At 43.1% G+C, this 13,987-nt stretch overlaps 1 protein-coding gene across 1 annotated transcript; it reads right to left on the bottom strand.

Annotated features, from left to right (window-relative positions):
- Positions 1–8,953: 8,953 nt before the first annotated feature.
- Positions 8,954–12,878, bottom strand: LOC146191888 (alpha-tocopherol transfer protein-like). Its single transcript, XM_084600392.1, has 5 exons — positions 12,803–12,878; positions 11,437–11,688; positions 10,875–11,068; positions 9,802–9,912; positions 8,954–9,130 (listed from the first exon to the last, which is right to left on the bottom strand). Exons 1-5 carry the CDS (start codon positions 12,876–12,878, stop codon positions 8,954–8,956), a joined length of 810 nt encoding a protein of 269 aa, XP_084456518.1.
- Positions 12,879–13,987: the final 1,109 nt, after the last annotated feature.

The raw sequence follows: 13,987 nt of genomic DNA, 5'->3' as shown, positions 1-13,987 counted from the left end.
GAAAATGCTAGCGCGTTCTTGTGCTATTCGGTCGTTCCAGCTCCTACAGGTGGCGCGGCGGCAGCACGGCATGGCGGCTGAGTCGGTGATAGCGCCGCTGTCGTTAAAGCGCATGTTTTGATAATCAGGCCTGCTTCTTGATGTTGTGGCATAGTTCGTGTGAGATTTGTCGTTTAGATAAGCAGCAGTAAGTCATAGCAGTTATAAATACGAAGCTATCTTTGAGTTTGGCTACACTAGTTTCAAAAGAAACGTTCGTTGATACGATTGCGCATGGATTCGCTAGCTCGAAAGTGAAAACTGTGTCAGTATTGCCGCATGTACCAAACATGCCGCATTAAAGGGCGACAAACTCTTTAAGTGGCAGTTTTTCGGATATTATTTTATGGCATGTTTCAGCACGACCATTTGTAAATATTGTTCTCGTGTTCATACACATAGTATATAACACCCTGTTTGTCTTCAGCGTATATCATCAGGAGTCTGAGGCCAATGTGTGCTACTAATCAAAACAGTAGCGAAGCGGTCATTTCAGCTTAATTAAACAGTCGACATTAACACTCGCGATGTGTTCTTGGCACTACCCGGAGAAAAGCGCGTGAAAAATTAAGTAGGGAGAAGAGATCTGTGAGGAAATTATTGCGTTTGTTCAGACCCATTGCTCACCTCGTCCGAAAAATTAAGATTCAACCGAACGTTAGCGCATTTCAAATATATCGCTCCTATTGTTGACCTCGTAGAAAAATTAAAATACATTTGAAAAATTTGCGAATTTCATATCGTTATGTCGATGCGGTATGGCCATGAAGCTATGCTTACAAATATTATCCTCCGTTTTTTTTTTTTTTTCAATTAACAACGTGGTGATGAATCAGAATAAACTAAAGCTGAACGACAGCCGTAACCAGCAGCTGCACGCGGAGAAATATAGGCTGTTATCAATCAGAGAAAGGGCTCCCTCTTTTGCACGTGCGCCTTAAGATATCAACTTGGTGTTTAAACACTGCAGTGATTTCGTGCAGCTGCGATGGCATGATATTAAGGCCAAATTTAATGCGATTTGCGAGCATGAATGCACTGACAACGCGGCTTTTTCCTGAACAAAATACGCCGCTCAGAATGCACATGGGTCGTCAAGTCGAAACGTCTTACGAATCGATCCAGTGAACCGAAACGCTGCTTTTTACACATTTGCTTCGTCGTAGGAACAACATATTTGCTTTATCAAGCAATTTATTGATTTTCCTATCTCGGAATAGCAAACATATTCATTTTATGCTCGCATCTCCTCGCATCAAACTAAGGCGGTCGCCCGGGCCGCGGAGAGCGACCACCGGCCGCGCGGCGACGCCCCTATCGCTGAAATAACCGAATAGTAAATACGTCACTGATTTTTTTTTTAAGAGAGCATTTTGAAGACCAAGGCGAAACCAATATTTTTGTGGGAAAGCTTCGAACAGCATAGATGCTTTGTTTTGAAACAAAAAAAAAATAGTTTTATGCAAATTTTTTAAACAGCGCTTCAACTCAGTTAACTCTAATACCTAATTTTTATAACTGCCTGTTTATTGTGCCCTTTGAAAAAAAGTAGAAGTGCCGTTTTGCATGCGCTTATGGACAAATATTGTAGGATACTGCACATTCTTTTCTCAGCTGCTAGCAAATTGCTAGCAAATTCACACCTGCTAGGAAATTGGTGCGACAAATGGTAAATGGTTATCAACTTCGCTAAAACTGTTGCTATCCAGTGAGTTAGAAATTAACCAATTAAAGTTTGAATACCATATCAATAATAATGCGATTAAAGAGTTAGATGAGTATAAGTACCTAGGTGTCACAATATCCTCCTGCATGAAATGGACAAATCACATAGACAATATATGTTATATGTGACCATATAAGTCCCGTATGGCCAGTTGTACTAGTGCATTGAGGTTGAAAGCATATAAATCAATAGCAAGGCCGAGCCTCGAATTAGCTTGCATCGCAGAGGACCCCTACACAACAGATGGCGTCCGAAAACGCGAAAGAGTCCAACGCCTTGCAGCTCGCTTTATCTCTAATCGATATAGGCGTCTAGACTCTCCGCCCGCTATTTTGCAGCTTAGAGAATTGGAGCCACTGGTAGAGTGAAGAATGAAAGCACGTCTCAGATTGTTGCAGTGACTATATTTCTCTCGACTAGGTATCCGACCCGAAAACTATATCGCCAAAGATTTCACGCGACCCTCCCTCACGCCATAAGCACAGCTCCGGTATAGCAGCCGTTTTTGCGCGCACCGACACATATACATACTCTTCTTTTTTCACGAACAGTGTTTGAATGGAATGCGCTACCCCCAAGTTCTGAATTCTTTCACCCTCCTTGATTGATTTTGTGTAGCTGTTTGGTGCTGTGCATTTTGTTATTTTGTCTCATTGCGTCCTGTACTTGCTGTAATATTCGACATTACTGCATAGATTGTATAACTGGTTGCTATTGCTGGCCTTTTTGCGTCTGCTGATGTCTGATATACTATCGCTTATGTACCCTACATCTCCTGCTTGGACATGCGATATGTTCACAATATTTCATAAATAAATACATAAATACTCTAAGCGTTTTACTGGAAACTGCAGCCTGTGTGGTCCAGGATGCAAATTGTTTCAGCTACTTCGACACAGGTCACTCCCTGGGTGGTACAGCACGAATCATATAAATGAATACGTTCTTATTTGCATTAACTCAGAGAAACTTATGGACATAGTTTTACTACTGTTTATTATATGCTTATAGAATAAATTGCACCGAGTTTGGGCTGTAATTGTTTATATTGTACTCTACGGAAATACTTATTAAGGTGAAATTTAGTGAGCTTTTACGCCTTACGACAGACATTTGGTCCTTTCAGTCCCATGACGGGGCTTGAGGCAGCCTCTCAATTAGACCTAATCGGCTCAATTCTTACAGTGGAGGAATAAAAAAATCGCAATTCATTGGCTGATAACTTGAGTTCATAAATTTAGTTTAACTTTATGAAAGGGTCAAAATGAGGCTGGATACGAAGCCAATCAATCGAACAAGAAACAAATAGTTAAATAAATAAATTTATTTGCCAACGAGGTACGCCGCGACATTTAGGGACAGGATCACACTGACGTTGCCTGCGTAATATGCAACGTCAAATAGATTAAACTTTCCGAAGTTGGGGAGCATGAGTGGTATACAAACAAGGTACAGTATACAGAAGCTTTATGCGAGGAAGCTTTTATCCTGCAGTATGCACGTGTATTCTGACGCAAATGGGTTTCTGCCGGACGAGGCGGAATAAGGTTGTCTGACGGCGCTACTAGTCACTGGCCTGTCAGCTCAACGGTTCACTCCGATACCCTTTTTTCCATACTTTTCGCCGTTGATGAGCCGAACACAATACTGGGGGAAATCTCGTTCCAGTTGGAAAACTGGTGGGTGCCCAACGGCACCAGGGATCCAACCTAGTACCTCCCAAATGCGAGGATTTTGCTCAGCTACTAAGGCTAAATGGTGCCGATGATGATCATGTAGGCAATGAAGGCAGAAAGCGCTCGTCCTGTCTCATTCTATGCCTGTATGCTTGTTACATGCACTAGTCTTTTGAATTAATCAACGTGTAAGCGATTGATCTGCAATACAGTTAAACTTTGGCTGGCAGTGTACCTACGAAAACTGGCCAGTCTGGCATTCATGGAACTGTGTTGAGCCGTGACTAACCAGCCCTCGACGTATTCAGGAATTCGTATTCATAGCTGCAACTTTGATTTCGAGAAGACCGAATCAAACATTTTTTTTTTCTCCGGTAATTTTTTGCTTTAGCAGTGAAGCGCATTTTTTAAATTTGCTTGACAGTTTTACTCTGGGGTACCTCTATCTTTAGGAATTAAAATTGCCTAATCATTTAAAGTAATATCATCGTACTCGGCGTTCTTTAACTTAAAACACACTGACGGCACACATGAAGATCCGCCATTTCGTGCTTCTCGCTTTCCTCAAAAGTGGGACACAGTGTCGACCTCAGATTGTGGTTCGGGATGCCGGAGTAGAAAGAAGGGTTAAACATGCTGCCCCTTTAGCTACATTCGCGTATTCTTTAAAGCAGAAAAATGCAGGATTTGCTTTATATGTGGGTTCCCTGCCCAATGGAAAGTTGTCGAAGTAGCGAGTTACTAACTGTTTTGTGTGAAGAATATTCAGGACGTGAATAATGAAAACGTTCAATTAGCACGATGGGCAACAATTTACAAATAAAATGAAAAAAAAAAAAAAGAAGTTCTGGTTTGACTCTGGTTAACCCTAGTTGAATTGCGATAGCATAGGCGGAAGCTCTTTTTGCCTGCTATGATTTCCCCATCAGTATAAGGTGCTACATTATTGGGGATACTTGAGCTCATCCTTTAAGAGCATGACGCGAGAGCGTAAGTTACGAGTCTTCTTCTCCTCCTCCTCTTCCTCCTCCTCCTCGGCTGTTCAAGGTCCAGCTTTGCCTCCTCCGGTACCACGCGACGGCTCGAAACCTGGCGCAGTATTGCTATCGAAATTAAAATAAATTAGAAGGACGGCTAAGCTTCGTCTTAAAAGTATACAGACGCAATAGGGTGCACGCTCATTGCCTCATTTGTCCCTACTCTATTTCTACTTTGATCACGCCTTCCTCTTTGCCTATTATTGAACAACATGTGCGCTAAGCTCAGCATCTTTGGATTTTAGAACCGTTTAAGGTCGTCGGAAGCTTTCTGACCTTCCAGCTCGACTGCCTCAGCATACCTACGGCACTTCGATTCCGTTTCTGACGTTCGTACCTCAAAACACGCCTTCGCTTCAACCATCCATCTGCCTCATGCCGAGATTTTTTCTCCGCTTTCTCTACATCCATCTTACAACTTCTCCCAGGTCGTCAGACAGCAAGACACATCCTCAGACGTCCACGCACTATTACAACCATCTGGTACAATGTCAGACAAAGTTATGGCTCTAGTACCAACCAGATGTCATCACACGTGTTCGAAATGAGCGAAACACATGCCAGATTATTTGTCTGCGCCGGTTTCACTCACTAATCACCAATCATTACTCATGAATGAGTGAACAATCAGACTATCAAGCACCCTCGATTGATCAACTAACACTGCGTATGTCACATACACTCTTTACAAGACATCTGCAATTTTGCCGTCATCTCATTCGACTCGACATTGACTCACAGTTTGGTGATGGTGTACTAGAACGTAGAGGCGCCGTCTACCTCGTCGAACACGAATCAAATCTTTATTTCCGGCGGCTGCCGCATAGCATGACGGCGCCACTCAAATGTTGGTGCCGGCGGGAATTGCACTCCTCCTTGAAAGCGCCCTCCCAAACTGGGGTACGGCGACGGCTTTTAGACGCAAGGAGAACAGTACGCTAAGCATAGATAAGAACAGTATTGTTAATTTGGCCCTTACTGGGTCGCAACACTTTACGAGGTAGCCCGACTCAGGCCTAACGCAAAAGATGTGGAGAAAAGTATGAGACGTTGCGATACATTGACGCGTTAAGACAGCGGTACAAGCCTCGAATTGTTGACATAAATAAAGCGGGACTCAGATTTCAACGGGGATGAGTATGCGACGAAGAAATGAAATAACATATGCATTACCCTATCATTCCCATTGCGACGCTGCTCTAGCTTTATGATTGCTGCTCCAGATATGAGTGCGATGAACTGGGGATATTTCTCTTTGCTTACTCTTTTTTGCTTTCGTTCCATTCCAATGAACTAAAATAAAACAGTTTGGGGAAAACCAGAAGCGTGTTCCGAATCAGAGCTTGAAATTGATGCCCCTTGTTTGCGCAGGCCTCAGTCAGGCTCTACGGGTGCCCCAGCATAGACCGGAACTGGCCTGAAAAGTCAATAAGCGCAAACTGAAACTGATTTGGTTTAACTTGATTTCGTTTCGTTTATAGCGTTTAAATAAAGCGACCCAGTCTATGATGGACGTCATGATCAAGGACTCCCGATAATTGTAAAAGGTGCGGTTCTTACACGTGCATTGACACCGCACAGCATACGGGCACTGTTTGTTTTTGTTTTTTTTTTTTTTCGTCAGCATCGAAAAGCGACCGTTGATGTCGGTATCAAACATGCATCCTCAGAGTGAACAACCGAGCGCCTTAACACTGAGCAACGTTTTCTGTGCTAGACTGGTATATGGCCGATACGAATAAATTACTAGATTTTATCAGCAAATGAGCAAATTTAACTAAACACAATGAATTTGCATGACAGAAATAGTCACCAAATAAATAGAAATGACAAATATTAATAGCAGCCATTAACAATTTGCAATTTTGAATCTAAAATCAATAAGATCAATAAATAAATGGATCTAAAATCATAGTAGTTGACATGCATATTCGCCACTTTCAAGCATCCGTCGAAAGCTCACTGGCTAGTGGACTGGCTGGCTGCACATCGCAGCCAAAGCGCTACGCAGTTATTTCTGTGACTAGCCGCTTGCTACTATAGTGTGATGAGGCAGTCGCACTGACGTCATGGAAAATTAAACGCAAACCTGATCCTGAATACTTGCAGAGTTGAGGTATAGGAGACTGGAGTGGCGGGAAGACCAACCCTTATTTAAATCTTGGCTCTCCGTTAGCTATCTCGAACGATAACCCCCAGTCGCCCCACATCGGTCATCAGTGTTTTTGTCTGGTGTTCCGCATGCGTGCGTTGTTTATTTTGCTGTGATACGGAAAGCGCGCACACTGCTACTTCTTGTATTTTTGTCTCCACGCGCGGCAGTGCTGACCACGACTGATTTGGCTGCCGCACACTCCCCCTTTGCTGTCGTCGCCTTCTCTCCGCAGCGCGTCTCCATTCCAAAGGATAGGCAGCAGACTAAAACGCAGCAGCGACAGCAGCTGATGTCGTCACAGCGAACATTGTGGACGCATGTTCGCTGTGTCGAGTGCTTCAGTGAGATAAGACAATTTGCGGGCGAATCTCAAACATCCTAGTGTTCCCCTGTATCACAGTGTACTTGCCTTGTTAATTTACCTGCCCTGTCCTTTCTTCCTGTCGATACCCTCTTTGATCCCCTCTCCCTCTTCTTAACTATCTCTTTACTTCCGTCACCCCAGTTGCAGATACCGGGGCTGGCAAACGTATCTTTACTTCCGTTTTTGTTTGATTTGAAATAAAAACCACTTACGGCTACTACCACAAGGCTAAACCACCATTTAGTTGCAAATTTTCGCACTCGTGGGTTCTGTTTCCTTCATGATTTTACAAGATGGATACGTCAGGCGTGAAAAAGACTCCTGTGCTTACATTGGCTTCTTCTTTTTAAAATAAAGCCCAAGCTCTTGCTGGCGAAGAAATGCCTTCATAGCTAGTGAGAGCTACACGAGTGTTTCTAGAACTAATTCAAGAAACAAAATTGTAGTGATTGTGATCAGTGTACCTGAACGAAAACTAAAATATGGTTTTGACTCTGGCTGCAGCTAATTACGTGGCTGATAATACTGTTCCTCTGAGCACTTTCAATGGCTTTTGTATCGTGAGTCTTCGTGATTCTCAATAGCTACTGAACTCGAAGGAGTTCTGACGCTACCAAACAGCAAACATGGAAATAAGGAGAGATACCATCATCATTCATCAAGGTATTGGGACACGAGCGTTTCCGAAAAAAAAAAAATTAAAGCGTGCAAATAGTGGACCTTCAAGCCTTGGTGAAAAGGAAAGCGGTCCACTTATTCGACTTCGTTAGAGCGCGCATCTCATTTCTGCCGCAAAGCCATACTTACATGAAGTAAAAGTAAAGACGTATTAAAAATCATCTAACAATTGTAAACCGAAACGGGCACAGGCATAAAATGTGTTCGTTGAACTATTATTAACCCTCTTGCCATGAACTTCGTTGTCTTTGACACGTTGTAGTAGTATTCACACTCTTTATAATTATTTACAGCTGGATTTTTTTTTTTTTTTTTGTAGCGCTGCCAACAAAAGAGTTAGCTTGGTGAGATATTTTATTGATCAGCTGTTCTCTTTTTTTTTTCTGCAAATTAAGTGATGTGCTTTGAAGTTAGATATCCCCCTCCCCCATGGGACGGCCCCGATTTTATTTTCTCTTGCGTTGCTGTGAGCTAGTCGTCGCCGTTCAAAAGCCATCGAAGTCTTGTTAGAGTTCTGCGCTACTGCGTTGACTCAACAGACAGCTGCCCCGATGGCCATTACTGTTATTCGCCAGTGTTCAGTTGACCAAGAAATATCGAGAGTATTGCAACCATGGTATTTTAAATGACCGTGTGATTAACATCCCCGCGGGCTGTGGATCGTTGCCCCGAACTGCAGTTCGATGTCATCCTACTAATAAAAATAATAAAAACGAGTGCATAGGGTTATCCTCGGCGGCACTTTGAGTTCACCTTTGAAATTAGATAACAGTCGGTTCGCGTACCGTCGTTACTGCTATACAAAAGCAGAGAGAGCAGGCAAAAACGCCTCAATGACAGATGGAAGCGATGCTGGAGCCTTGTTATACGTGACTATACCTGGTAAAGATAAGTGTAAAAAACTGCAGGTAGTGCGATCTCGCTGTTAAACCGCCATCCTGTTTTGTATGCAGAGAGACCCATAAAAGGAATGTGAACATTTTATTACTTTGAGCAATGCTTCTTCAGTATATATACACTATATACACTATACACCCGGGATAGCTAAGTTCTGCACAGCATGTAGTCCACACGGGATGCTTTCCAGAACAAGGCGCGTGGGGCGACTTTCAGTCACTGCACTTTTCGCGTAAGCACCAGGCCGCTGCTCATTGGGGATATCTGGTGGTCATCTGGGATGTATCACCCAGGGGGGACGACGACGACACACCTAAAAAAATAAACGGTCGGCCACTAGGAGTCACTACCTTAAATGACGAGGTATCCGGAGTCCATAGTTCACTTCTTCGAGAAACTACACTGACGCATATTATCAAAATGACCAGCTTTCTCGAGGAAAGAATTCTCTTGTTTGTGAAAGTCGAAGTCTTCCTGTGTTCCGCAGCATTTCTTTGGTATCAGTTCAGAAGGGATGACGCCGCGGAGTTCCGACAAGCCACCACCAATGAAGTGCAACTGCAAGAGATCACAAAAAGGACGGGAGTGTCGTTAGAGTTAGGAGCCAGTCACACGGCTTATTGCGACAACTGTCTTTCCATCGGCCCTCGTAGATGTTCCTACTAATATCCCCTTTTAGTTTGCTGACCTAAAGCATATCCCTGTGAGGGACTAATTTCGGTTAATGATGTAAGTGTTAGCAACCTCAGTTATCGTTTTCAAAAATAATCTACCCTTGGACTTAAACTTATTACACATACATTATTTCAGGAAACGCGTTCGAAATTAAGAGCAAAGACGTTTTCATTGGTGTGGCCTCAAGAAGCGGTCTCACGAGAACTTGCAGTTCAAAACTGAATGTTAAAGGAGATGAGTCCGGCAGCCAAAGCTGGAAATTTGTTTAGGTCATTCCATTTAGTTCTTTCTAGCTCAGTATTTTGTCTCATACCATCAACCTTCAATCCCTATCTGTGAAGAATTATATTTGGAAGCATCGTGAAGGCAGTAGTGATGGAAGGCTCAGCTGCTAGCGAATGCTTATCCTATTGGGTCAGCGAATCTAGATGACTAAACTCGTCCCCTCACTCGCAGGCAGTTATGGTTTTATGCATGCTCAAGTGCAGTTATCAACAGGCGTTGCCCTAGGTCAGCTAGAAATATCAGCGAAGGCTGCCTTTTTTGTTCCTTACCCTGCTTTTGAGCTTAGATGGCAGAAAAAACTGCAGGAAGGACATTGCGACGTCGGCGGCTGCAGGGGTATTGACGACGTAGATTCCTTTTATTTTCGCAGGTAGGGAATCCTGAAAGAATGAAAAAAGGGATTTTGTTCAACTCATGGACCACTGAGGAATATATAAATGCTGTGAAAGTCAAAATGGCTCTACAAAGCAAGTGTTCAGGTGGCTATTGCACACAGCATGCAGTTAGCAGAAAGCCGTTTTCCTGAACACTTCATTCGTTTCATATAAGGCGATGACATTTTCTTGGTTCTAAAAGGAGATTGGTTGTAGTACCTGCTAGGGAAACTATAGTATATTAGAATACACGTTGTGCGAACATTACTATTTGTTCCTTGCATAACGCAATAAATGAGTGCATATTACTGTTCACCTCAAGCTGAACAAGTTTGTTGCACACTTTGTGCATTCACTCACAGATGCCTAAACAAACAGCATGGCATATTCGACGTTGGTGCACCACTATTTCCGCGTTGCCTCGGGTAATGTTCGGGCTATTATTTTGTGTGATATTATTTGACATAAACACAAGATTCTGTAAACACATTGATAACTGCTACACGAACTGTCGAAACAAAATTACAGTCTAGATTATTCATTTTATATCTGCATGATTATAACGGTTTCCTATTTTTGCCCCAAAAGAAATGAACGTTTCGAAACGTGGAACAAAAGGCTGTACGCATGCAAAACTTTCTAAGCTACCACTTTACGCTTCACAGAAGATGTTCGCACAGATGCATCCAATCAATGCCGGTTCATGTTAGCGACCATGTACGATAGCAGGCAAACATGTTTTAGAGTCACTGATTGTTAGTCACAAATTATTTTGATCTGTGCCTTTCCACGAATGCTGGAAATACATGTTACAAATGTCACTGTTAATGGCACAGCGTATCCATAAATATCAATCTGCACACTTCAGGAGCGGAAACATCGAATGCCATGGACTGAGAAAGATATAAACTTTTGACGGTTGGTGCATGTACAGACTCGGGAGCTATAGTGCATGTTACTGTACTTGCCTGAGCAATTGTGATGATTCTTCGCAGGAACCAAGGCGTGAGATGCATCAAGTGATGAGCGCCTAACCCTTGAAGATCTATGACGGCGACGACACCGCGCAATTGGGCGTCGACTTCGAGCAAGCCGCATTCAGCAGACAACAATAGGCACCTCATCAGGTTGTCCATCGTGCAGATATCGTTACTCCAAGCACCTGTATACGGTGTACAATTCAATGTCACTGCACTTAACGTATTTGCCGCTTCGTAAAAAATTAGTCTGTAGCAGGCTGTGCAAGCCGTTAAATGTATTTTAGCATGGTCAAGAATGAGAGCGGGGGATAATTTGCTCATTATATAAAACTAATCGATCAGTAGCGCTTATTTATCTCATTGCTTCACATATTCGATAGCCCCCCGTAGCCGAGTACACACATATGAAAGATGTCGTGGTCTCCGTTCAAATGTCTGATAAATATATTTACGCTCACCACGTTTCTTTAGAGACATTTCCAAAGCTGGCAGCCTCGGTAATGCACTGCTATAAGTTCTGCAGAATGCAGCTCAAGCTTCGGGTACTCACCAAGCTTGAGGAACCCGACCGCTCTTCCTTGGGAGTCCCTTTCTGTGGCATGCATGATGAGCTTGTTTTCGTGAAACACCTCTTGGTACGGGATGCTTGATGGAGTCAGGTTGTCAAAATATTCTGGCATGTCTCTTCGCACGCGGAAGTAGTTCCGGATTGTTTTCAAGGCTTTCTGGACGTTGTACTTTCGGGCGCGAAGAAACATGAGCAGAGCATCGTCCCGTGGAGCAGCGCGTAGGCCGGTTTCTCCTATAAAGAATAGTATTGACTCTGAGCACAGACGCGCCAACACGATTACTCTTCGATCTTTACAATAGCACGTTCAAAATCCCTTGACCAGTGATAACCTGGCGAACACGTATACATTTCGTCCTTAGCAATTACAGGTTTTAAATCCCTTGACAAGCTATAGCTTGATGGTATTTGCACAACAGAAGTACTGAATAAAATACCAAAATTCAAATCTATTGCATTTCCAATTTCGTTTGCCAAAAACGCAGAAGTAGCTGCGCAGTATCAAAGTTCTAGGCAATACGTCCAACTAGTCTGAGAAAGCGCACAACAGTCCATGCAGAGTTGTTTCCAGCGTTAAGTTCTGGGCAAGGGTACCAAGGCGCAATGCAATAGCAGACTTTGGACGAGGCGCAAAGCTATTTTTGCAGTAAAGTTTGCAAAAATACTTTAATGTGAGGGTCTAGAGTATGTATATTTAATGTCAGCTTTACTCGGCCAACAACATCTGTCGTTGCTCACACGAACGTTCCGGTGTTCGCCTTCCCAACACATATTCAAGTAGACATTTTCAACTCAAAACAACCAAGTACAAAAGGCGGTCACATTTCCTTCAAGACGAAGTGAAAAGCTGGTGCTCCAGCTTTGCTCGTATTATACATCTGCGCAAAACTTCCAGACTGTCGAAGTAATTCTAGTAGGTGAAGAAGAGAAAATCTAAAGAAAAAAGAACGGTGGCCCAAAGCAGGTTAAAGTTGAATGCATTATGGACAGCTCTATTCATATGCTATCAATACAAGGTGTGTTACACCGAGAAACAGCATTCAATCTGTTCACACGCTATATAGACCTAGAAAAATGTTTCTTTATTTCCGCCAGGCATTTCGGAAGAGAAGTTGGTGTAGGCGCCAGAACGAGGTGTGAATGAAGGGTTGCCGAGTGTCTGTTTGTATTCAATATCAGTAACCCAAGCACTTTCACTTGCTCCTTATGAAGTGTCACCTATTACACCTTGCGGCCTTTCTCAAACCAATCAAGTAATTTTCTTCAGAACATCTGTCTCGTAAGGGCTCCGCGAATGCTTATAATAAAGAGAAATACAAAACGGAACTTTATCTATGGTCAAATGTACCTTTGAGCAGCTGTCGAAGTTGCGCCAGGCACTTCTGCTCGACTTCGGGGCTTTCTCTTTCCTCCATGCCCGTCATGGCGTAATGAAGTCGTTCAGGCCTCAATGGTTTGGTACATGAGCGACTACACTAAAAGAACGAACCAAAAGGAAAATAAAGGAATACAAAATTTAAAATACTTGTTTTGTACACAGGCCCATTATCAACAAGGAAACAGAGTATCGGGGGGTTTCTAGTGGCCGTGTTGTAACCTCCATAACTGCGCACTTTGAGGCGTTTTGCCAGATCCATGATGCAACAACTCCGCGCAACGAAACGGGTTAATATTGCTTGTTACGCAAGAACCTGCCGCTCTACTGCGCCATTGACATGTCGCGCCGGCCTACGATCACTTGAAACTTGATATTGCCACAATGTTTATCTACCTATCGTATAGATGTGCAGGGCAAAAACTTAAGTCAAATAAGGCGAAATATATATCTTGAAGTAGCCCTTCTGGGGAGAACAGAGCTTAATTCGGGACAGCCGTACGCTGCTGCAAAGGAAAACAAAGATGAGGATAACCTTGCTTCTGCACTTCATCCTTTCTTTTCTTTATATAGCGGAATACTTGGAAATTTTAATAACACATTCGTTATTTGTGTCCTGTGTGATTTTACACGTCGACATTTCTAGGAGAGCAGCTTATCTCTCATCATTAACTGGGACATGCATCGCGCCGTGACCTTTAAAAATTAGGAAGCAGGACTGGCAACTCCGAGATAACCTGTAATGAGGCATTTTCGAACGGAGAACACGTGCATTCTTTATCCACACTAACAATGTGTGGTTTAGACACAAGGTTGTTCGTGCATCCGCTTTGCTTCTGGTACCGTTCCGTGAAAGCGTATTTCAGCTACCATGGGACAGCTCACAGCTTCGGGCGAATCTCGAATCGTGCAGAATGAACGTTCTCAGCTAATCGTAACGTTTGCGCACCACGCGCAAATGTCTGATATCACTGAAGTTAGAGATGATGGAAATTGTGCATAAATACTTGCATAGGCAGATTTTGCACGCACGCCAGATTTCGTTTTTTGTAAAAAAAGAGTCGTCGGGTAAACGCGAAGTAAGCTGTCATTAAATACAAACAGCACTATTTCCCACCATTCTCTGTTTTTGCATTAAATAGTCTCTCTCTTTCTCCC

This window comes from Amblyomma maculatum, chromosome 4 (genome assembly GCF_055883805.1).
Source record: "Amblyomma maculatum isolate TAMU_Amacu chromosome 4, ASM5588380v1, whole genome shotgun sequence".
In the NCBI taxonomy this organism is placed as follows: domain Eukaryota; kingdom Metazoa; phylum Arthropoda; class Arachnida; order Ixodida; family Ixodidae; genus Amblyomma; species Amblyomma maculatum.
This window is presented reverse-complemented; position numbering and strand designations above follow the sequence as displayed.

Coding starts and splice junctions, on each gene's coding strand:
- LOC146191888 (XM_084600392.1), bottom strand. CDS start 12,878: ATGACGGGCATGGAGGAAAGAGAAAGCCCCGAAGTCGAGCAGAAGTGC. Junction 11,689..12,802: donor ACTTCGACAGCTGCTCAAAG/GTACATTTGACC, acceptor TATTCTTTATAG/GAGAAACCGGCCTACGCGCT. Junction 9,913..10,874: donor GAATCATCACAATTGCTCAG/GCAAGTACAGTA, acceptor TCATTCTTTCAG/GATTCCCTACCTGCGAAAAT.